The 23,598-nt window shown below is 41.2% G+C and overlaps 1 protein-coding gene across 1 annotated transcript in view; it reads left to right on the top strand.

The window, feature by feature from the left end:
• Positions 1 to 19,656, top strand: part of LOC113137971 (multiple epidermal growth factor-like domains protein 11) — a 110,865-nt gene extending 91,209 nt beyond the window's left edge. The window contains exons 16-26 of the mRNA XM_026320023.1: positions 1,820 to 1,954; positions 9,522 to 9,650; positions 10,091 to 10,219; positions 12,339 to 12,467; positions 13,513 to 13,641; positions 13,992 to 14,225; positions 14,685 to 14,836; positions 15,676 to 15,745; positions 16,239 to 16,292; positions 18,205 to 18,423; positions 19,321 to 19,656. Of these exons, the coding sequence (XP_026175808.1) occupies positions 1,820 to 1,954; positions 9,522 to 9,650; positions 10,091 to 10,219; positions 12,339 to 12,467; positions 13,513 to 13,641; positions 13,992 to 14,225; positions 14,685 to 14,836; positions 15,676 to 15,745; positions 16,239 to 16,292; positions 18,205 to 18,423; positions 19,321 to 19,526 (1,586 nt within the window). The 3' untranslated portion in view covers positions 19,527 to 19,656. The remainder of the gene's footprint in view (positions 1 to 1,819; positions 1,955 to 9,521; positions 9,651 to 10,090; positions 10,220 to 12,338; positions 12,468 to 13,512; positions 13,642 to 13,991; positions 14,226 to 14,684; positions 14,837 to 15,675; positions 15,746 to 16,238; positions 16,293 to 18,204; positions 18,424 to 19,320) is intronic.
• Positions 19,657 to 23,598: the final 3,942 nt, after the last annotated feature.

The raw sequence follows: 23,598 nt of genomic DNA, 5'->3' as shown, positions 1-23,598 counted from the left end.
GGCCTAGAGGAAGACCAAAGAGGAGGTTCTTGGATGTAGTGACGGAGGACATGAGGATAGTTGGTGTGGGTGAGGAGGATACAGAGGATAGGGTTAAATGGAGGCAGATGATTGGCTGTGGAGACCCCTGAAGGGAGCAGCCGAAAGGAGAAGAAGAAGAAGAAGAAGAATAACATTAAATAACATTAAGGTATGAAGGCCTGTGGCAGTCTCACCATGGATAGCCTTTTCTCTCTAACAAATAGTTTAGTGACCCACATTTTCAGGTTGTTCTGCTGTTACACTGCAAATACCAGCTCACACCTTAAAAACTCATGTGTCACCATGAAAAGTCCAGTCAACACGGAGCATTTGTCACATTAACCCGACTCACAGACCAGATACATTTAGTGGCGTTAAACCTGCACAGACAAACAGCATAAATCTGTTTATGTGCTCCAGCGTTTTTATGAGTTTATTTTCAATAGGCAGTGCTACGGCTGGCAGGGTTATACAACCAATGAATCAATAAATGTAAACACAGTCTTCCTCTATAGTCTTCATGGAGCCGACTTGAGAACTAGTTTTGTCAGTGAGTCTGCTGAGGACAAGACAGTTTGTCTTCCTGCTGTCCTCTGGCCGGTGGAGGTTGGCATCAGTTTGGACTGAAGAGACTTCCATAGCTCATGCTCTCAGTCACAAGGTGGAGCTGATAGAAACAAGCTGTGAGGAGCGTTCGCTTGATTTGTGCGTTGCTGTAAACAGCCACAGTATAATTGAAGGTACAATGTGGAATATTTACAGCAACGTATTAGCAGATATGTAATGTAGCATTTATAAATATGTTGTCATTAGTGTGTAATCACTGGAAAATACCAACCACTGGATTTTCTTAAACTTAGAATGAGCCTTTAAATCTACAGAGGGAGCGGGTCACTTTTCACTGAGGCAGCCATGTTGTGCACCATGTTTCTACAGTAGCCCAGAATGGACAAACCAAACGCTGACTCTGGACAGGGAGTCATGTTTTGTTTTAAAGGTGAGGGCCAGCGTTCTGATATTTCACCACTACACACACTACACCCAACAGACACAGATACCACAGAGCCAAATGAGCAGCATCTTCATCTACTGAAGTGGATTGATTTTAAAATCTGATTTCAGGACAGAGCTGTGAATTATTCATTGTACCGTACAGCTTCTTTAAAACACTCAGGCTTCTTGTTGATGCTGCTTGGAGTGTGAATAGAATCTGTGTTTGTGGCTGACAGAGATGCTAATATGCAGATATAACACACACACCAGTTTTCTTTTGCTTCTCCCTGCATCAGTGATAGATTTAAGGGATCTCGCCTCACTGTTTAAGCAATTATCTTAATTGGTAAAATCCAGTAGAATGAGAGAAGTGGTACAGCAGCATGCACAGGCTTGTCTCACTGCTTTGAGGAACATCAATTAAATCAAATTAGAGGCCTCAGGAAGATGTATAAGGGAGGAAGCAAAGCTAATACATCCAGCAGATCCAAGGAGGGGATGTGTGAGGAAACCACATTGGTGGGCACACATTATATAGGTATTGTGGACATAGTCTTTATTAAGCTTTCATATATGTGGGTTTGAAAACGTAGCTTAAATGGAGACTAAGTGGACCATGAAATCCATTATTAAAGTGATCAAAGAACTAATCAGAAAACTAATCAGAAGTTTCCCCTCGACTCTGAAATGGATTTCTCTCACTGTCACACAGACACACACTGTTCACCCACACCCTTCTAACGGGAGTGTGTGTGTGTGTGTGTGTGTGTGTGTGTGTGTGTGTGTGTGTGTGCCCCCTCTGCAGCTTGTTCTCCTGGTTTCTACGGCCATCGTTGCAGCCAGTCGTGTCCTCAGTGCGTCCACAGTGACGGGGTGTGCCATCATGTCACCGGCCACTGCGAATGTCTCTCTGGCTTCTTTGGCTCCATCTGCAACCAAGGTCAGTGACAGCTTCCTTCACTCCTCAAGCTTCTTACTGTGTGTGTGTGTGTGTGTGTGTGCGTGTGTGTGTGTTCAGGACAAAGAGTTTTGATGGGTAAATCTTCACTTGTGCAGCATTTAACAGAGTAAAGCTTTCGAGCTTTGAACCTGTGAAAAAGCCAAACTGAAATTAAAAGTGTGAAATGGTTGTTTCAGTCTATGCAGATATAGTTCCATAAAAATCCCATCCACAGGTTTTAATTGGGTTCTGCAGTGACTTAGTTTTGTGCTTTCACAAAGTTTAAGGATGGTGAGAATCAAAGCAGCAAAGGCAAAGTTACCCTGATTTTTAGTCCTTTACTTCTGATGCTCGACCAGTAAATAACGATATCTTTCAAGTCCAGCCCTCTGTTTGTCAGGCCTGAGCTCAGACAACCCTCCTCGCATTACTAACGACAAAGCTGCTCAAGAGCCACAGAAGAAACTGTATAATTATGTTTTTAGCTGTTGACTAACTCTCTTTAGGACAAATGAACGTGTAAAATGAGTGGAATGGCCCTTTAAATAACAGTATTGCAGAACTGTATAAAGCAACTTCACAGTTTTTAATAAATGTGTTTCCAGTTTGCACAGTGGTGTTGAAGAGCATCTAGCCAAGTCCCCATATAGACAGAAGCTTAAACTGTCTCATAATGGACTTTTCATCTCAATGGAGACTGTGAGCGTTTTAATCGACACACACACACACACACACACACACACACAGTGTGTATTCTGGGAGCTGGTAGAGACAGACTTGTCAATGCTCTGCCTACAAACACTTGCTGCTCCTCCTGATGTTCATCCATCCATCCACCCTCACACTGGATGATTATACTTTGACTAACATGAAACATGAGGATCCTGTTTGAGCAAAGTTTCTTCAAACCAGTGTCAGAACGATGGAAAGTTTTTACTGAATTTGCTGAACTCCAGTGATGCAGAGGGGTGAAGTGAGTTGATGACGGTTCTGCTACAATTCACCAGGTCTTCATCACAGTCTGACATGCCTGATATCTAGTCTGACATTTTTAGACCCATCTCACACGGTGTGACGTGCACAGCACCTGCATGGTTGTTGTTATCATGCAGTGCACGGGGCCCACGAGTTCCCGAAGGGGTGTGTTATTGTCCTCACTCCCCAGTCTGTGTCTCTTTGCATGTAGTGATGAGATCCGACGCTAAACTAAACCTGTACGGTCTAACTGTTGTGTTCACGTAACACAATTCAATTCAATTCAATTCAATTTTATTTGTATAGCGCCAAATCACAATACAAATCATCTCAAGGCACTTTACAAAAACTAAAACTAAAAACCCAACAATTCCCTTATGAGCAAGCACTTGGCGACAGTGGAGAGGAAAAAACTCCCTTTAACGGAAGAAAAAAACCTCCAGCAGAACCGGGCTCAGTTTGGGCGGCCATCTGCCTCGACCGGTTGGGGTGAGTGGATAGAGCAGAGAGAAAAGAACAGCAACAATAAACAACAAATAGACACTGCAAGTTGGTGGGGCCAGTAACTGCACATCAGTGATATACAGCTCCAGGACCAGGGACACCTGCAGAAGGTACAGAGAGAGAGAGAGAGAGAGGGAGGGAGAGAGCACAAACTAGGGGAGAGAGAGAGCACAAGGTTAGTAACATTCAATGGTGGAATATACATGAGGTGGGAGAGAGAGGGGGGGGGGGGTTAGGGTAGGGGAGCTCAGTGCACCGATGGTCCTCGGGCAGTCTAGGCCTATAGCAGCATAACTAACTAAGGGATGGTTCAGGGTTGCCTGAAGCCAGCCCTAACTATATGCTTTGTCAAAGAGGAAGGTTTTAAGTCTAGCCTTAAAAGTACAGAGAGTGTCTGCCTCCTGAACCCAGGCTGAGAGCTGGTTCCACAGGAGAGGAGCTTGATAGCTAAAGGCTCTGCCTCCCATTCTGCTTTTGAGAACTCTGGGAACCACAAGTAGGCCTGCACTCTGAGAGCGAAGTGGTCTATTGGGATAATATGGTACTATGAGGTCTTTAAGGTATGAAGGAGCTTGATTATGAAGGGATTTGTATGTGAGAAGAAGGATTTTAAATTCTATTCTATATTTTACAGGGAGCCAATGAAGAGAAGCCAATATAGGAGAAATATGATCTCTCTTGCTAGTTCCTGTCAGGACTCTGGCTGCGGCATTCTGGATTAATTGGAGGCTTTTTATTAAGATATTAGGACATCCAGATAGTAATGAGTTACAGTAATCTAGCCTTGAGGAAACAAATGCATGGACTAGTTTTTCTGCATCATTTTGAGACAGGATGTTCCTAATTTTGGAAATGTTGCGCAGGTGAAAGAATGCAGTTCTAGAAATTTGTTTTATGTGTGAGTTAAAGGACATGTCCTGGTCAAAAATAACTCCAAGGTTTTTTACAGTAGTGCTGGAGGCCAGGGCTATGCCATCTAGAGTAGCTATAATTTTAGAAAAGTTATTTCTGAGATTTTTAGGCCCAAATATAATGACTTCTGTTTTCTCCGAGTTTAAAAGTAAAAAGTTACTGGTCATCCAGGCCTTTATGTCAGTTAGACAGGCTTGAAGTCTGGTTAACTGGTTTGTGTTAACAGGTTTAATAGATAGATATAACTGAGTGTCATCCGCATAGCAGTGGTAATTAATAGAGTGCTTCCTAATGATATATCCTAAAGGAAGCATGTACAGGGTGAACAGAATCGGTCCTAGCACGGAGCCTTGTGGAACTCCATAACTAACTTTTGTTCGTGTGGAAGGTTCATCATGGACATGAACAAACTGGAATCTGTCCGATAAATAGGATTGGAACCACTTTAACGCTGTTCCTCTGATACCAATCACATGCTCCAGTCTCTGTAATAAGATGTTGTGGTCAATGGTGTCGAATGCTGCACTAAGGTCTAGGAGGACAAGTATCGAAACAAGTCCATTATCTGAGGCTAAGAGAAGATCGTTGGTAACTTTCAACAGTGCTGTTTCTGTACTATGATGTGCTCTAAATCCTGATTGGAAATCTTCAAATAGTTCATTCCTGTGTAAGTGGTCTGATAGCTGCTTAGCAACAGCTTTTTCTAGGATTTTATAAATAAATGGCAGGTTGGATATTGGTCTATAATTAGCCAAGACTCCTGGATCAAGACTAGGCTTTTTGAGTAAAGGTTTGATTACTGCAGTCTTAAAGGCCTGTGGTACGTAGCCTGATACTAGAGATAAATTTACCAAGTCCAATAAAGATGAGTTCATTAATGGCAGGGTGCCTTTAAGCAGTCTAGTCGGGATGGGGTCCAAGAGACACGTTGATGATTTCGATGAAGCAACTACTGATGTAAATTCACAAGCTGACTGAAATAGTGTTTTGTGTGCCAGGTGTAAGAATCTGCATGTGCTCCATCAGAGACCGATAAAAAAGACATAACTGTGCTTTAGTATGAGTCAGATCATATAAAAATATTAGTGTTTGTATAAAATTTAATTAATGGTTCTTTCATCTATTCATGCACAGGAACTGACAACCGTGACTCGACCATTAAAAAACATGTCACCGCGTTGAGAAACTACATCGATTCTACAAGCTCAAAAACCACAGATACGGAACGAAACCCGGGTGTCAATTCCTGTTTATAATGAAGAAACAGAAATTTTCGCTATTTGTTTTGTTTTTGCTTCTCTCTCACATTTTTCATCATCACAGTCTGGTCTGTTTTCAGATCTTACACATTTTTACCTCCTGACATCTTCGTCTCTGAAACAGTTTTTTTGTTTAGACCCCGACATCTCAAATTAACTTGAGGTCAGAATTGAAACCCTGCATCCAACGCAAAGCCCTTAAATGTCCACATCAATATTGGTAATGAAAGAGGGGAGAGAACAGCTCTAATCCTTGTGCTCATTCTACGTCCTTTTTTACAACGTCTCCCATCTGTTTCATTTATCTGAATAATCTTTTTACCGATTCTTGCCGTTCGCCAGTATCTCAGCCTGGTTCGGCTCCTCTGCAGGTTAAACAGGTGTTAATTCTCCGGTGAGAGGACTTGGCCCAAAGGTTTGTTGCCAAGTTGAAATTTAAAAAGAGACCGTGGAGGAGTGTGTTGTGAAATATTCATCATCATTAAACATGAAGACGGCCTTAGTGAGGCTCCGTCCTACATTAGCCATTCTGCTGGCCACTGCAGCTTTGAGCAGGCTCATAGATAACTGGCTGAGCCCTGATAAATCAGATGTCCAGCACTGGGCTTTTAACCGCCTGAAGAGCCATCCCGCTCCATCATGTTCTCTCTACGCTGAATATCCTTTTGTTCAAGCTAATGATCTTATTGAATGGTAAACTCTCAAATGGGTTTGCTCCATCTCAAAAGAAAACAACTCATGGACAAAAAGGATTTTCTCCTTTTTAAATCCAATTTCTTATTCAGGTAGAAACTAAGATCTAAAATTTACATCATCTTACGAAGGAGAGCGTGTACTTTGTCTTATCTCTCATGTATTTTCTGTCAATCTAATCAAATCTCTTCATTAGTCTGTGTCTTGTATCCAGACACCAAGAATCACACCAAGATTCTTCACCTACTTTTATTCCTCTTAGGTGGCTGAACATAGATCAGAATATTTACTGACACAGCACGTAAGAACATATGTGTTCTCTGTAAAGGGCACGATTTCATTTCACCTTAAATATTTTAGCACGTCTGTGTCTTTAAGTCAACATACGTATGTGGACACTAACCTCAAAGCAGCCCTGATGCTGATTATTATAGATTATTATTATATTCTGTCATGGCAGGGGAAAAGTGGACCTGTTGGTAACTAGATTAAAGTTATCACTGCATCCTCTCAGGATCATGTATGTATGAAACACATTCGGTGTGCAAAGTTGGCAGCAGATCACCAGGGAGCAACCCAGCGGCCCCTGCTCCGCTAATTAATTGCTAAATTCTCCTGGTTTTAGTAAAGTGTCGTGATCACGGTTCATTTTCTTTGATCCAAAGTTTACAGACACTAGTCATACATTGGTAACGGTTACGTAAGTGCAGACACTTCGTTAAAGCGTTCATAATGATCTTTACCACAGTGATATTCACAGTCAAGAGCCCTCCTGGGATTTTTTAGGGAAGCAATATGCTTGGCTGGCTAATGACTATTAGAAGCAACGACAGGCAGAATCTATTAAGACAATGAAGTTTATGTAGCAGGTGGAAAATGTAGTAATCTGCAAATCAGTGTAGAAGCATATTGTGAAAATAATAATAATAGTAATAAAGGTTATAAAAATAATCTACATGCTCATGTATTTCTAATGTTTTTATTTCATTGCTCAAACATTAACACCAGGACGACACAGCAACACGCTAAAAATACGGCCGTGATGTTTTATGACGCACACGTTGATCTTGTATTGTCATTGCTCTGTCATACGTTCGCAGCTCAGCTACTCATTAAAGCTTTTAAAGTTTGGTATCACGAGGTAAGGTCAAGTTAAATGCCAGCTCGTAATATTTCTAACTTTTACACTTCACTTGGAGCTGTTTGAAATATAAATTGAAGGTTCAGCCTAACTTCATTTTGTGCTGCCCAGGGAAAAAACACTGTGGAGCTTCTTTATGTGAAGTTTTAATAAGCACTTTTTTAACTTAATAAACTCACACATTTCAGATAAAACTGAAAACTACATGGAAATATTGTACGCTGAAGTAGCAGTGTCTCTCATTTTATTGTCAATAATAAAAAAATAATAAAACCCAGAGCACATAATACTCAGCTAATCCAGGCTTGTCAGACATCACAGTATCTGTGTCTCAGTATTTTATTAGTGTAACTGCATTAAGTGAAATGTGGATATTAACAAGTATTACATCCTTGAGCAACAGGATGTGCATTTCTCTAAAACGATTGCCTGGAAAGCGAATTAACTTTGTAGAAAAGTTCTTCTCTACGTGACACTGAGCAGAACTTTTCTTTTTTCCTGCCGACTGCCTTGTCCGGTTGACTCGACCTGAGCTGAGACGTAAACAATCAACAAACAGTGATGATTTATTTCAGACAGCTCTATAGGAGTCGGTGTGTTTCAAAGCAGAAGAAATGCTATTAAAGTGTTGAAAAGCCTCTTTCTTTTCTCAACGTAAAGGACAAATTAAAGATAATAACCATTAATGTTCTGCTGAAACAGAAGGTCACGTGTGCCCAGTTTACAGGAATAATGCGTCATGTTGACTGAAAGGGCTTTAAATTTTCCTTCAGTCATGTTTTTCACCTTTGTACAGTTGTCTTGAATTTGTGTACTTGCAGTTATGCTCATAATATTGGCACCAGGCTTTTTGTGTCTGCACTTGAATACAAATAACTTGAGTCAAATGAATCGAGCTCCAACGGATCATGTTTATTTCAGCTGGCAAATACTGGACGTTTGCTCGGGGCTGTTCCCTGCAGCACAGTGGTGCCTGCGTTTCAAAAACACAATGGACTGATGCGGATCCACATTTGTGACTGATTCAAATATGCTCCTGTCTCACGTTTTCACAGGAACCAGTCTTGCCTCGTCAGTCAAATTCCAGTCTGTCTAACTTTGCCTGAATCTTTTAATGCCCCCATTAAACCTGCAGCTCCTGCTTGTTATTAGTGTCATTGGGAGGGTCTGATCTCAGTCATTACTGTTATAGTCACTGTTCATTTTCCTTATTTAATGCTCTTTGTCTTTTTATTGCTCTTTTGTTTCATACACCAGCATATTCAGTTTGTGTTTCATGTTTTCATCCTTATGTATTAAATGTATGTGTGTGTGTTCTTATTTTACTTCATTAACAATAATTAGTTAATGATGAAGTGATATAGCTCTTGTTTATGTTTATTTCTTCTGTCACTCAATTCAAACAAACATGAAAGGATTGTTTGTTATTCGTATATTATTTATATTAATTTATGAACGAAGGATTATTTATCAATAAGTTAACATTAACATTAAAGAGATGGAGATATGTTAATTGTAGGTATAGTTATAAATGTCTATAACATCAACTAAACGTTTTCAGCCACTGCTCGTCACTGATGCTTTTGATGAGCATTCCCTTTATTTTCATAGCACAGCATGTTATCAATGTGTATAATGTCAGTGTGTGTATAATGTCTCATTAATATTCCTGAATGGGTTGTGTTTTTATCTTGTGTGTTGGACGGTTGACCAGTGTAACGTTGGCATGTTGTGGAAATGCTGACCAGGAACCCAAACCTGCTTCAAATCAGAACCTACAGAAAATACAGGCATAAAAATGCGCCATAATAAAAAAAGGATCTTAATTCTAAATAATAATATAAATATATAAGATAAAAAAATAATTTTCATGCAGAGACTATAGTCTCTAATACAGACCTGTTTCATTTTTGAGCACATTGTATTATTGTTTTGTGAAAGCAGTTTTATTGTAATATTATTTTTGACCTAATGAAATGAAGCTTTTTATGCTGTTGTGTAGCTGTAATGAAGTCATGCTCAAGTGTGTGTGTGTGTGTGTGTGTGTGTGTGTGTGTGTGTGTGTGTTCATGCGTCCCTGCAGTGTGTCCCAGTGGAAAGTATGGTAAAGCCTGCGCTGAGACGTGTTTGTGCACCAACAACGGCACTTGTAATCCCATTGACGGCTCCTGTCAGTGCTACCCCGGATGGATCGGTGAGGACTGCTCCAAACGTAAGACACAACAAACACACACACACACACACACACACTCTTTTCTTTGCTCACCTCACTGCTTATCGACCTCAATTCTTTGTTTTCCAAAGAACAACCAAGTAAAAATTAATTTCCTCTGCATTTTGTTTTTCCTTCCATTGTGCATGACCATGAACTTGTCAGAGACAACTGGAGAAAATAGTCTAAAGGAAATTAATCCATTGGTCTGACGTTAATTATCTGTCTCAACCTGAACAGAGGCCCCACAACCACTCAGTCACTTGTGACGCTAATCTGATCTCTGTCACGTCTGTTCGTGTTGGTGTGTCTGAGAGGAGACGGTGTGCATGTATGTGTGTGTGTTCATCTTTCTTTCTTACAGTGTGTGTGTGTGTGTGTGTGTGTGTGTGTGTGTGTGTGTGTGTGTGTGTGTGTGTGTGTGTGTGTGTTATTGGCAGCGTGTCCTCATGGCTCTTGGGGTCCAGACTGCATCCACACATGCAACTGTCACAATGGAGCCCAGTGCAGCGTTACAGATGGAGAGTGTGAGTGCAGCCCTGGATGGACAGGACTCTACTGTACTCAGCGTAGGTCTCACACACGCACACACGCACACACACACAACACACACACACACGGATCAATACTAATAAGTGATAAACATGATACACTCTCAGCTGTGAGAATAATCTGACTATTTGCAGTGGAGGTGTTAAGGTCCTGCTGTGAATAGTTCATACCTACACCTCCCTCTGGTGGCAGACGATGAAACTTTTCTCCAGTAGACGTTTATTCCTTCTGCCCTTGGTGATTTGACACCATTCAAATTCTGTTTACACACTTTCTATGTATCTTCATTTAGGGAAACAAGAGACTTTTCTATAGAGTCCTGTTTGTGATGTCTTATTTATTCAATTCAGTTTGCAAATTCTTTGGACTCTCAAGGAGTAATTTGAGGTAAGTAAAACTCCACATCCATTTACACACAGAAGAATAAGAATACAAATATTACAAAGACTTGAAATATACAGGCTTTATACAAGGCCAACAGAGGCATATTATGTTATTATCGAATCAAATCAGAAGAGTGTAAGTGCAAATATCTAGTGTTCCCTCGTTGGCCTTGCTCATGCGCCTTCACCTACCTTCACTGAGGTAATTCACAGATGTCATGACTGAAGCCGAAGTTGTTGCACCGTATCCTGTATCCCTATGTTCGCTATAGCACTTCACCTCAAAGTGATCTTCTATAAACATGGCTAATGCATAAACAGACAGTTCACAACCTGCAGGTGGATTGAATAGTAGATCAGATATTAAATAGATGCAAAAATCACATATATCACATATATATCGTCCTAAAATACTGTGGCTTTGTGTTTTCACTACACAAACTCCTGAGAGACCGAGAGGCTCCTCGTCGGGTGTTGTTCAGCACCAGAGTCGAAGGGCAGCAGCTTTCACACCAGGCAAAATTAACTGAACTTTGCTTCAAGAGCAAATGACCCAGAGCAGATTTTAGCTCCATCGAACAGCACGGATGTGAAAGCACTTTGAAGAGAAAGTCCAGCTGGTTTGTACGGAGAAAAGACATTTCCTCACTGACCTGAGGAGTTGAAGGCTATAAATCTGTTGATCTTCTGACCAGGGCCATCGTCACAGCTGCTCAGATGTGGCATGTTATTTTTGTGCACATGTAGTGTTACACTAAATCACTGAAAGCAGGACCATTGTCCCTGTGTGTGGTTACTGGGACATGTTGGCTGCTGAAGTTCACCGAGGTGACATCACTGAAACAGGCTAACAATGAGCCTCACGACGAGTCAAGCACGGTCGGCACATTCAGTTTGAAATAGAAGAAATGATGCCGTATTAAAGTGACAGAAAACGTGAAACCAAAGCAGTAAACACATTTTATGTTTAGAAACTCCACAGGTTTAAGGGACAACACTGGTGTTTTCTACATTGTTCTTATTGCCAGACCCAAAACAACCAGTGAGTCTCTGAATAACGACAGAAACGTTACCTCTACAGTGGTTTCTGGCCAAAATATTTATATTTTCCTCTGTTTGTCTAGAAGAAAATTAAATATAAATCAAATATGAAAATGCCCTTACAAGCTTATGAGCAACCCTTGTATACTAAAAGCGAATATATGTGGCAAAACTGACCCAGACATTTATTCTGAAATTGAATGGAAGTTTACAAAGATAGTTATGGGGGGGAAAGTTAAAGGTTTGTCTGGTTTTCTCTTCACAGCAATGGGAGACATGTCTGGGGTACTTTACAGTATGTGTGAACATTATGTTGGAGTCTCTCTTGTTTGCTGCAAACACAAAGGAGCAAAGACAAATAACTCCAGAGTGTGTTCCAGGAGTCTGAACAGTTGTTTAAAACTGCCTGTGTTGCAAACTGGGTTTGGTTCAATCTCCAGAGATGATCCATTTTGGTTCCACTGTGACAGAACAGATTAGCCAGTCCCCAAAAAGCTGCTTCCAAATACGTTTCCAGATTAGTGGATCATCTCCCAGATACTGAGTTTGTAGAGAGCAAAAGTGGAGTTTTCTTCTTTCAGATGCTGAAAACAGGATATAAGGACACACCTTCCCTCTTGTCCATAAACATTTCATTGCATTAACTGAATGTTAACCTGCATATGACAAATAAAACCAATGTGAATCACTGTTGTTGTGTATTCCTCTCCAGGCTGTCCTGCAGGTTTCTACGGCTCTCAGTGTGCAGAGGTGTGTCGCTGTCAGAACGGGGCGGACTGTGACCACATCACCGGACTGTGTTCCTGCAGGACGGGCTTCATAGGACAGAGCTGTGAACTTAGTGAGTGTGCTCCTGTCCATGTTTACGTTAATGTGCGTTGTTGAGGCAGACTTGTTTGCAATAATCCCATTAATCTCTTTAATGGCATCGTGTCATTACAAAATAAAGTTCCATATCATTATATTGTAATGACACGATGCCATTTATCATGATTCAGTTTGTTTGGATATTTCAACAGTAATAAAACTCTGTCATATGTTAAATTTTAAGTTCAAATGAATATTGTTTATTTTTGTGACGCTGCTCTGTTGTTTTTAAGAAAAGATAAACATGGTTTTGATAAACATTTCGATAAACCTACTGATCCCACCCAAGAAATATATGTTTCGCAGCAGCAACTGGAAACTCAACAAATGCCTCATAAACACTGTGAGCAATCGACATTTACTGTGAGAAGATAGAAATCATTCAATGCCGTTTCTACTCTGGCATGTCTCCCATATCTCTGCAAATTTTATTGTTTTTTTTTTCTTTTATCAATGCCATAAAATTCCTTGAAATGTTAAGATATTGAATTTGCTGGATAGACCAGTAAATAAAATCTGTCTGAGTATTTTATCCATTAACACTTGGAGAATATTTACTACGTCATAAAACATAGCATATACTGTGAAAAGGGAGTTTATCCATAAGTACAGTCCAGAAAAGTAACCAATACTAAACATGTACTACTCTTTTATACTGTCAGGGGGACAACAATCAAATTTGAGGAATATGGTGTGAAATATGGTGCATGATTTGTATTTTCACTGCCGATAGTCATGAAAATTAAGTTTCTACTTGCTGCGGAAAAACTTAATTGTGTAACGTTACCCCTGCACATTATCAGCATGGATCCAGCGTAGATTCAAAAGATTTATTATTATCAAGATTTCCTTTTTGCACACATTGCTGTGGTTTGAAGTCTAGAGACATTCGATCCATAAAGGGATTGTGTCACTACATGAAGGTAAAACATTATTAAACTGCAATTATGAGATTTCACATGATACCGTACTATCTGTGTAGGATTTAAGGCGTATTAAAACTCTACTCTCATATCCAGAGTGTCCTGCAGGGACGTTTGGCTATGGCTGCCAGCAGCTGTGTGAGTGCATGAACAATGCCACCTGTGACTATGTGACGGGAACCTGCTACTGCAGCATCGGCTTCAAAGGCATCCGCTGTGACCAGGGTGAGAACTAATGGATCTGTACAGCAGGAGGAAAAGTAGCAGGATGAGAAAGTGTTTCTGTAAGATAAAGGGACAAAGAGTTCTCTGATGGACTGACATGTCTGCAGGGTCTTACTGAACTTGTATATATTTTAAAAATAATATATGATATAATTCACTGTTAGTGTTGTCCTTTCATACTTGTGTGACTCAAACATCTTCTCACTTTAGTCGCAAATGCAGATAATCTGAGAAACTTCATGGAGAAATCTTTCTTAAAGCAAACACTATCAGTAAGATTTATAGTAGTTATAGGAAACTTCATTTAAAAGTTTAGTTTCTTTCTTGTTGTCTGTCCCTGTTTTCTTCAGCTGCTCTGATGATGGAGGAACTGAATCCCTATACCAAGATCAGCCCAGCCCTGGCCTCAGAGCGCCAGTCAGCGGGCGCCGTCCTCGGCATCATCTTCCTGCTGCTGCTCATCATGGCCATGCTCGGTCTGGTGATCTGGTTCCGCTATCGGCAGAGAGAGAAGGGCCATCACGTGCCGAGCGTCACCTACACGCCCGCCCTGCACATCAGCTCCACCGACTACTCCCTGTCAGGTAAGACGTCGGACTGTGGGTCCTTTTATTTTCCAGGTGTTTCCAGGCAGTTTGGACCAAAACAATCATCCAAAGAAAACAGACGTTGAAAAAATATCACAAGTCCCTTTAAATTAGTTTTTTCATCCAGCCAAAAATGCAAAGATCTTGTATCAGAGGAATTGTTGCTGGAGAGATTACCTAAATAATTAATCGACTATCAAAAATAATTTCTGGTTATTCTCCTGTCAGTTGTTTCAGCATCGATCGACACTGTCACATATGAATGTAAATGAAGTTCTTGCTCTTGGTTCAAGTTCGAGCTCCTTCATTTTCATTTGCAGCTTCCAAAATGTCACTTTCTGTGTTTAGCCACCTTGTCTCAAGTTGCCAGGTGTGCTGTGTGTTTGTGCACCTGCCTGTGCATCATGTAGAGGCTAGGACATGGGCATATGTACTGACGCCGTGTGGTGACAGCAGGGCTGCAGTGTACAGGCCTGCTCTCCTCTGCAGAGTCCTCTCCCAGTAACAGCTCCATAGGCCGCTGCTTCTCCAACCCCAGCTACCGCGCTCTGGGGCCCTGCGCCTACGCCGCACACTACGCCAGGCCGGACAAGAGGGGCGCCGCCAAGGTGGGTCAAAACATTTTGACTGCCACGTGAGGAAAGTGCCCACAGACGGTTTACTGCTGGTTAGCGCTGCAGGATGCTGACGTGAGATCAGCTGCAGCTTTTAATATTTAAGATTTTGAACCTGTCAGGAAATATTTTATTTACGATTTCATATGCTGCTTAAATATTTTCCCAGTGAGGACCTGGGGTAACTATACTGCCCATGGTTTAAAATATCCGCCTCCAAGTCAGGACAGTGGAGATGAACAGGACTTTGTTAAAGGTGATCACAGAATAATCAGCTTTAAAAATTCAACAGATACGTCTCCATCCAGAAACAATGTGAAAGTGTTTCTACAGACAGTGAATCTGTCAGTGCAGAAGGTTTTATAACAGACGGCCCTTTACTATTCACTGTACTGTAGTAAAAACAGCTCATGTTATGATTAAATTACTCCAAGGCTCAAACTGACTGGCTCAGTTTTCATGTCACGTTTTCTTACCTGGATATAAACATAAATATAATATAACATAAACAGTCCAACCATAGTTACACAGAACAACCAGGCAGTGATGGTTTTTAGCCTTTTGAGAAATAAGGAGCTGATTTTGTCTGAAATCAATGTTTAAAAATGACCATAAACATTTTGAATATTAAATCTGTCAACGTCATTCACAGTTTGTCTTTATTATGTTTACATTTTTAATAATTATTTCTACGTTCAGATCAAAGTGAATCAGCCCCCTTTCTCTTCCCGACTGAGAATCACTTTAGTTTAATCTCTAAATCCTGTTTAAGTCAGTTCATCATGAATAGTGTGTGTTTTCTAATGTGCCTCTGGTCTCTGTGCATTTTCCAGAGGAAGACGAAGAAGCGAAACAGAAACAGTGCTCCTGAGTGGGGGGCCTACTGTAACCTCAGTGACCTGGGTCAGTCTGAGTTGAACCCTAACCCCAACCCTAACCCGCTATTACAGTTGTAGTAAAGACCAAGTCTAACACTTCAGATACAAACGTAGTATTTCTGGAGAGAAACTCTTTGCATCTGTGCTGAATTTAAATCTAAAACCACAGATTCAATTATTTTGGGTTTTTCTAAAAGAACATGTGAAATACTCTAAATACTCTACACTTGTGACCTGATGAGCACCAGGTCTGTTTGAATCACTGAACATACATAGATATGATGAGCAGCCAGGGGCGAGAAGATGCAGCTCTCCATCAGGGATTTCAGAGCCTTTAAAACTCATTTAGCTCTTTCATTAGTTCTTTCTTTAGGGAACAGGTATCAAAATGTCTGATCACAGTTTTACAAAGACACTTTATAGTCACATTTTAATTTTTGAGTAGAATAAAAATACATGAATGTAGGTGCTCCATGTTTTTACCTTTCAGTACCTTCACTTTGTATTTCCCTGTGCAGGTGTTTACTGCATCGACCAGCGGTACAGCTACCACGTGGAGCCCTGCTACAGAGGTACAGGACTGACCCTGCATCACCTCATTGCCTCTGATTTCCCAGCCAGTCCTCTCGCTCCAACATTTCCCTCGACCAGCGAATGTCTCTCTCTTGCATTTTGGACGTCGGTTTCATGTCGAAATTCCACATGTAGTTTTCGACATGTGCTCATTTACCGTCTGACAAAACCAGGACTTTTTTAACCTACAGAATATACGACTTTAGCAATGTACTCGAAAAGTGCAGGTTAATAGCTGATGAACAAATAGTAACTTTGTCTTGTAAATCAGTCGATATAAATGTTCCCTCAGTGCCTCAGTGTCAGAATCAGCAGTGTACAGAGACGCTCAATGAATCAGGGGCTGAATCAGGGGAAACGTGTGCAGAAATGATCCACAGACATGTTGAGGTTTCAATATTTCATCGTTGTAAACATCACAGAGCTGCACCGTTAGATGCTGGGCCGAGCTGATATTGAATATACCAGCACAGTGTGTGGCGCTCTCAGAGAGGATGGAGTAAGAAGACTTTAACAAGCTTGAAGAGGCAAAGCTGAGATTTCATTTTGTCGATAGATGTGGGTACAGTGCAGCTACATGATGTGCTGTGTTTACTTTCTGTGGCCTAACCTTTCAGCTGTATTTGCATATTCTGTTCAGTATAACCCGCCATGAGTGTAATAAGCAAACCAGGGACTGCCCAAAGCCATTCTGGGAAACGTAGGAAGTCACTAACAGGAGAAGGAGTAAATAAAGCAGCTTGGGGAAAAATTACTGTCAGTTACCGTCAGCAGGTTTTACACACTTCAGGTCTAGAGGGAAGTTGTTTGCACATGTGAATTAGATAGTCGCCTGCAAGAGTAGAGCAGCATGAAAAACCTCAGACCCAAGTGTGTATCTGGAGCCTCGGCATCCTGTAGATAAAAGTGATTGATGATAGATTTGATATTATTTATGTGTGCTGTACCTGCCTCTGCTTACAACTGTGTTTGTGTTTCTGCAGGATGAATCCGGCTCCTCTCCTCTGTGTGTTTTCCATCTCTGCTAGGGTCCTTCTTCTGCTTTGACCCCTTATTGCTTCCAAAACTCCCCTGGGAAATCTCTCCTGCACAATCACTGAATGCTTTTTGTGTCTTCCTGTCACTCAGTGTGTGTTTCCTTCAACAGCTGCCCAAAGTGTCTGTGTGTTTTTAACCTAAGCTGCTCACGTACAGCCCCAAATAGTCACCAGTGCATCAAATGTTAATATTATTAATATTAATATTAATCCGCTGCTGAAAATAGTCCTTTTCTGCCTGTTTAAGATACCTTTAACCAACCACAGTGCCCAGGTGTTTTTGGAAATCATTTAGCCTTTTTTAGATAAATGAAGATTTTAGTTTACACATTGTTGGTGGCAAATGTAAAATATAGAACAGCTTAATTAAGCTTTAACGGCAGAATGCAGAGAAATATTACTAAAGTCAAAACAGCAGGACATTTCTGAGAGCTGCTGATAATTTCTAGCATCAGTAATGATATTTGTCACCATGGTAACTCTTGTAATTATCAAGGAGCCTGTTTTGCAGGAAATGTTTCTGTCATGCTAGAATATTAGCTGATTTGTTTTAGTGAGGCCATGTGTGTTTTTTACCTTGACTATCTCTGGTTTTGAGAGCATCTTGAAAGAGTTTCAGTAATTCAACAACAGAATATACCATCCTTTAATAAGTTAAAATGTGTAACTTCACAAGGTTTGAGCAGCAACAGCAGCAATGCACTCCAGAGTTTTTATATCAGAAAGTAGATGTGGAGGATCTGCAGACCTTTGACCACTGACAAGAATGTTGTAAATTCATGTGAATGCATTGTGCTCCCATGAGTCACAGGGCGTTATTTCTCACACACAAGGTTAAAAGTGTGTGATTTCTGTGTGTTCACTCTTTCTTTAGATTACATGAAAGGCTCTTTATCCAGCACCTGCTCCCTGAACAGTGAAAACCCGTACGCCACCATCAACGACCCTCCTGGAATCTGTAAACCGTCAGAGAGCAGCTATGTGGAGATGAAATCGCCGGCTCGCCATGAACACATGACCCACTGCTGCTCCGCCGCCATCATCACCACGACCACGACGACCACGGCGCCCGTCAAGAACGTCTATGACATGGGTATGTTTGACGAGAGGAGCGTGAGGATTGTTCTCTCAGATGGCTTCGTTCAAGCAAAAACAAAAATAAAAATCTACCTATCACCTCAGTCAATATTCAATTATTCAGTTAGTCAATTATTCCACAGACAACACATAATGTAAAAGGGTTATTATTGTCTACTGCTTCACATTTAACAGGCAGACGTGTGAATGATGCCAGTCTTCACTTGACTAAAATGTCAAACTACTCCTTTAATTTATTTAGTTTGCATATTGGTTGTGTTTGACATTGTGATCATTTTTGTTGTCATCTGCTTCATCTGGTGAAAAACTATCAAACATACTTTACACAAGAAAACGTTAAATCACACCAGGGGCATCGCTGAGCAGCACACAGCGTTTCTAGCCTGAGGAAGGCGTCACAACACAAAGTGCAAATAATAAACGACTATGTGACATAAAACGTCTTGAGCTCGAGTTTAAAATGATTCCAGCCATGAGGTATTTTGAGTTCTGTGGGTAAGATGTTTCACTTATTGACTGTCAGCACAGAAACGGGGTAAGTGGCACCTTATAATTACAGCTGCACTTCAAAACTCTTTTCTCTGCTGAGCCAGAAATACCGGCAGGTTCTGACACGTCGCCTGAGGAGCCGTGGATTTTGTTGCTGTATGGATACGTCTAATATTAGCAAATTTAACAAACTGGTCAAAAATCAGAACAAGGCCGCAGTGACATTTCATTGGCTTTAGGAATTTTGAGTATTTTTATTCTTTTTCTTGTCTCACTCTTTTATTCTGCAAAGACAATAAATATGATCCTTCTTTTCAAATGAGGTAAAGAAATTAAGAAAGACAAAGACAGTTTGATTAATTATTTTACTGGTACTGGAATTCCTCATTTCTGTCTCCCTCAGAGCCAACCATCAGCATCGTGCAGGGCGCCGGTGGTGCGGTGGTTCCCAGTTACCCTCAGAACCCGTACGACTTGCCTCGGAACAGCCACATCCCCAGCCACTACGACCTGCTGCCTGTACGCCCCAGCCCGTCTCACAGCCACAGCCTCACTCTGCACAGCCACAGCCCCCCACTGCCTGGCAGCCCCACCAGCTCGCTGCTCTAGAACCCCCAGCACCCGGACTGGATGCTGGACCAGTGCTGTGGTCCCAGTTCATCCAGAACCACAAAACTGTGAACTGGGACCGAATACGAAAAAATGCTGGATCGATGAGTGCACATGGACATTCAGAGGATAAAGGACATGATTTGTTGGGACTGATATTTTCTCTGTAACTTGTGTGTGTGTGTGTGTGTGTGTGTGTGTGTGTGTGTGTGTGTGTGTGTGTGTGTGTGTGGATGGGGGGGGGGGGGATCTCCTTGCAGTGCCCAGACCTCTGCACTGCCGTTTCATATTTTATCAGTGTATTATATCCAGAGTGTTCGAGCTGTTTGTGGCCGTCGATGCCATGTATTTGTGTTGTATTAGAAATTCCCTCCATAAACAAACATGTCAGTTGAGGGAAAATACACAAGAACATGCACACACGTGTGACGATCTCTGGATAACTCTGGAGAAAAGCTGTTTATCTCTGATATTCTGCCACAAACACACACAGTCTGATCAGATTTACACTTCCTGTATATTTCTGGTATTTTTTACACATTCTTTCTTATTTCCTGTTTACATACTGAAAGATTCTCCCAAGGATCCACATTCTCTCTCTGGAAAGTTTTGTTTTGTATGTACTGTAGACAAAGTGATGTATTGGATGTACATTTATTGTACACTAGTGATTATTATTGTGATTTTCTTTTGTTGTGTGAAGCTTAATACACGTGCATGCCAAAGATTATTCAAGCTGTAATAGTTACCCAGGAACACCCTTATAATGTCCTTTGGTGCACTGTGTCCGTACCAGTGCAGCTCCGGTCTGATGCTTTTAGGGATGTTTGGAGTGAGGTCACAAGTGGAAGCATTTCCTATAAAAAGACCAATGACCCTCAAAGATTTCAATATGTAAACCTCTAATTTCCCGTTAGGATCCAAAAACCCAATAAAAATGCCTTTTTAATCTAATTATGAAGTAGAAAAAACAGCCCTGATGTATAAAATTCCTGCTCACACAGGTTAGTTTGGATAAGAAGCAATAACAGAACATGTTGACAATCACATGTAAACAGCTTTGGTTTCTCTCATATCTGATTCATACTTTTGTTCCGTTTGCTCTGACTTTATCTTGTGTTCTTGATAGTTTCAGCTGCAGTATGTACAGTAGACTATTGAGTACTGCTTGTTGTTTTGTTCTTTGTTTCAGGCCCTCAGCTCAATAAAGTTGTCACAGCTCAGGGCAGTGGTGTCATGTCTCGTTCCACAGCAGACGCTTATTTAACTTCATTACCAGAACGTTACATTTGGCATTTAACCTCATTAAAACCGGTTCACCATGAGGAGGATCAATATGACCCAGAATAATTTCTCTACCCTTAAATCAGATTGTAATTTTACCCACCATCAAACTTATTTCTATCAGTTTCAACACTCATTAACCTGAACCGGTCACACACGTATATTTTGTATTAATATATTATTCTGGTCATGAGTTCAAAGCTAAGAGCTGTCACTACTGCTCCACCCAGACTGGGAACTATTTGATTTATTGATTGATTGATTTGATTTATTTCTTTGTCAGATTTTTCTGAAAACTTTTCAGTATTTTCCTTTTTTTTTTTTTTCAGTAACACTTCCGGCACACAGGTGACATCTAAGTTTGCAGGTAGGCCAAAAGACCAGCATGCACCTGGCAGGGTCTTTTGTTTTCAACAACATGGCAGCAGGAGGTGACTTCAGACAAACAGCTCGTCCAAACTGGTATGTGATGATTTTACCTAAAGGTTCATGAGGTTTAGGGACTGGTGATTGCGCAATAGTTTTGTCTTTGATTTAACACGCGGGTCGTGAATTAAAACGAATCTAAAACGTTTTAAATCGGTAAAAAAAAAACTAAAAATCTACAGTTTTACCTCAATGTTTCAGTGACGAGCGATTAACAATGAAAAACCTCTAAACCTGTGAAAGACTCAGCGTTAGGAAGACGCCAACGTGGGTTTCCCTAAGTTTTACCTTCACCTCCCGCTTTGGGAATCGATTTATCAGTGAGGCTCAAATGGCACGAGCTCTTATTTTGAAAGGAACAGCACCTAAATGCAGTCCCTTCGCCTTTTGCTCCAACAAGGAAAGAGCCTCGTCCTTGTAGCTGATCCCACGGTGCTCGACCTGAAGGAGGGACATGATGAGCAGAGTCCAACCTGACTCTTACTGCTCTGCTGTCAACATTTGGCAGAAACACATCAGGGAATGTTTGACGTGTGTGATGAGAGACTCTTGAGCTGAGGACCAGACCTTGAGTTTGCACCGTTTTCAACAATACAAACACCACAGGACCAGTCGGAGCCCAGTCGTCATCCTTTACCTCCAGAGGAGCAGAGACACCTGCGACATCATGAGCACCTGCCCGACACACCTGTCTACAGGAGTCAGTGCAGCAGCTCAGGTTCTGTTTGCTGCCAAAGCTCTACAGCATAGGTCACTAACAGGCGGACCCAGAAGCCGCCCCATACGGACCCGGACCTACAGCCAAAGCAGAAGATTGTGATTTAAAACCTAACGGGGCGCTACTATTTCCACCGGCGCAGCTTTTTTAGACTTTACGGTAGCGGAAACGCACAGACCAATTGCATGCGAGTTGAGTCATCCCACGTGATACCACTCAGCCAATCAAGTCTGTGCATCCCAGGCGGTAAACATTACGACTCTACAGTGTAAACAGCGCTAGAGGCAAGTTACACATGAAGAGACGGTACAAAGAAAAAGAGAGAGAGAACTTAGTTAATGAGAGAACATTATACATATCTACAGCCATACAGATATGTTCAGTTGTATGTTACATGACAATAAATATTGTCGGAAAGTTTTTGAATTGTACTGAATTCATTTGATTTGACAGTCAGGTATTGATTACATGCAGATGTTGATAAAACTACTAGGCTACTTAAATACATATCACACTAACTAGTTAGACATTATGATCTTCCGGACCTTTGCTTCAAGACATTTTCTCTAACTGGACCTCTTTAAATTTTAGTTGAATACCCCTGGTCTACAGGAAGAGAAACACACATTTGTCCAGTGTGCAGTGACAGAAAGAGTGAAAGCTGTGACCATGAGGACAAGTTGGAGATCATTTCTTTAAACAAAGTCAGCATCCTTAGACGCCTTTTGGTCGGGACTAACCACTGCAGACTGGAAGCACCAACAGGATCTGTAGTTTGATGATCTGACCCAGTCATCCAGCCACGACACTCTGGCCCCTGTCAGAGCCTCTCGGATCTTTAAACTGGCTGTTTCCAACACATCAACTCCGAGGACTTAATGTTCACCTGCTGCTTAATATAACAGATAATCAGTGTTATTCACTAGGCCATGATGGTATGGCTGATCGGTGTATGTCTCTGACTGGAGCCAGATATTGCACCAAAGCACATCAGGGCTGTATCATCATTATGCTGTTCAAATTATACGAAGCGATCACATAAGTTCTCCATGGGTGACAGCCTGAAGCCCACGGTCTCAGAAGAACAAGCAGTACGCATGGAAAAAGGATTTGACTGCTTTAAAAAGGAGGACTCAGTGTGAGGACCAGTGGGGCAGTGTGATGTCTTGGCTTTGGGTGGAGACCACACTTCCAAAGGAGAGAGAGCACTGCCTTTCCACTGACAAGTTCAAAGTTCAGGATCTCCAAACGGTGACGCCTGTCGGCGTAAAACTGAGACTGGAAACTAAAAGTTATGTATATTTATGGAAGAAGTTAGAGCTGAGTCACTGAAAAATACCACATACTTAAGAATTTAGTTTCATATTTTCCTTTTTAGTTATTTTACTATATATTCTCTGCTCAGGTTGTTGAGGCAGGTTGGCAGGTACAGGATTATAGGACTTCACAGTGTAGTATTTACGTCAGCTTTTCTGAGTTGATGCTTTTTCCACTGGATTTGAGTGAGTTAAATAAGAAATAAATCTGAATTAAATAACTTTAAGCCCAGTGATTTGTTTCCTCGTTACTTTGTGGAAAGTAGTTTGGAAACTACAGAAACCATAAATTATATGTTGCAGGAGTAAAACACAAAACTGTAGAGGC

Source organism: Mastacembelus armatus, chromosome 3 (genome assembly GCF_900324485.2).
Source record: "Mastacembelus armatus chromosome 3, fMasArm1.2, whole genome shotgun sequence".
Classification (NCBI taxonomy): Eukaryota; Metazoa; Chordata; class Actinopteri; order Synbranchiformes; family Mastacembelidae; genus Mastacembelus; species Mastacembelus armatus.
The sequence above is the reverse complement of the archived record's forward strand: the minus strand, read 5'-3'. Positions and strand labels throughout refer to the sequence as shown.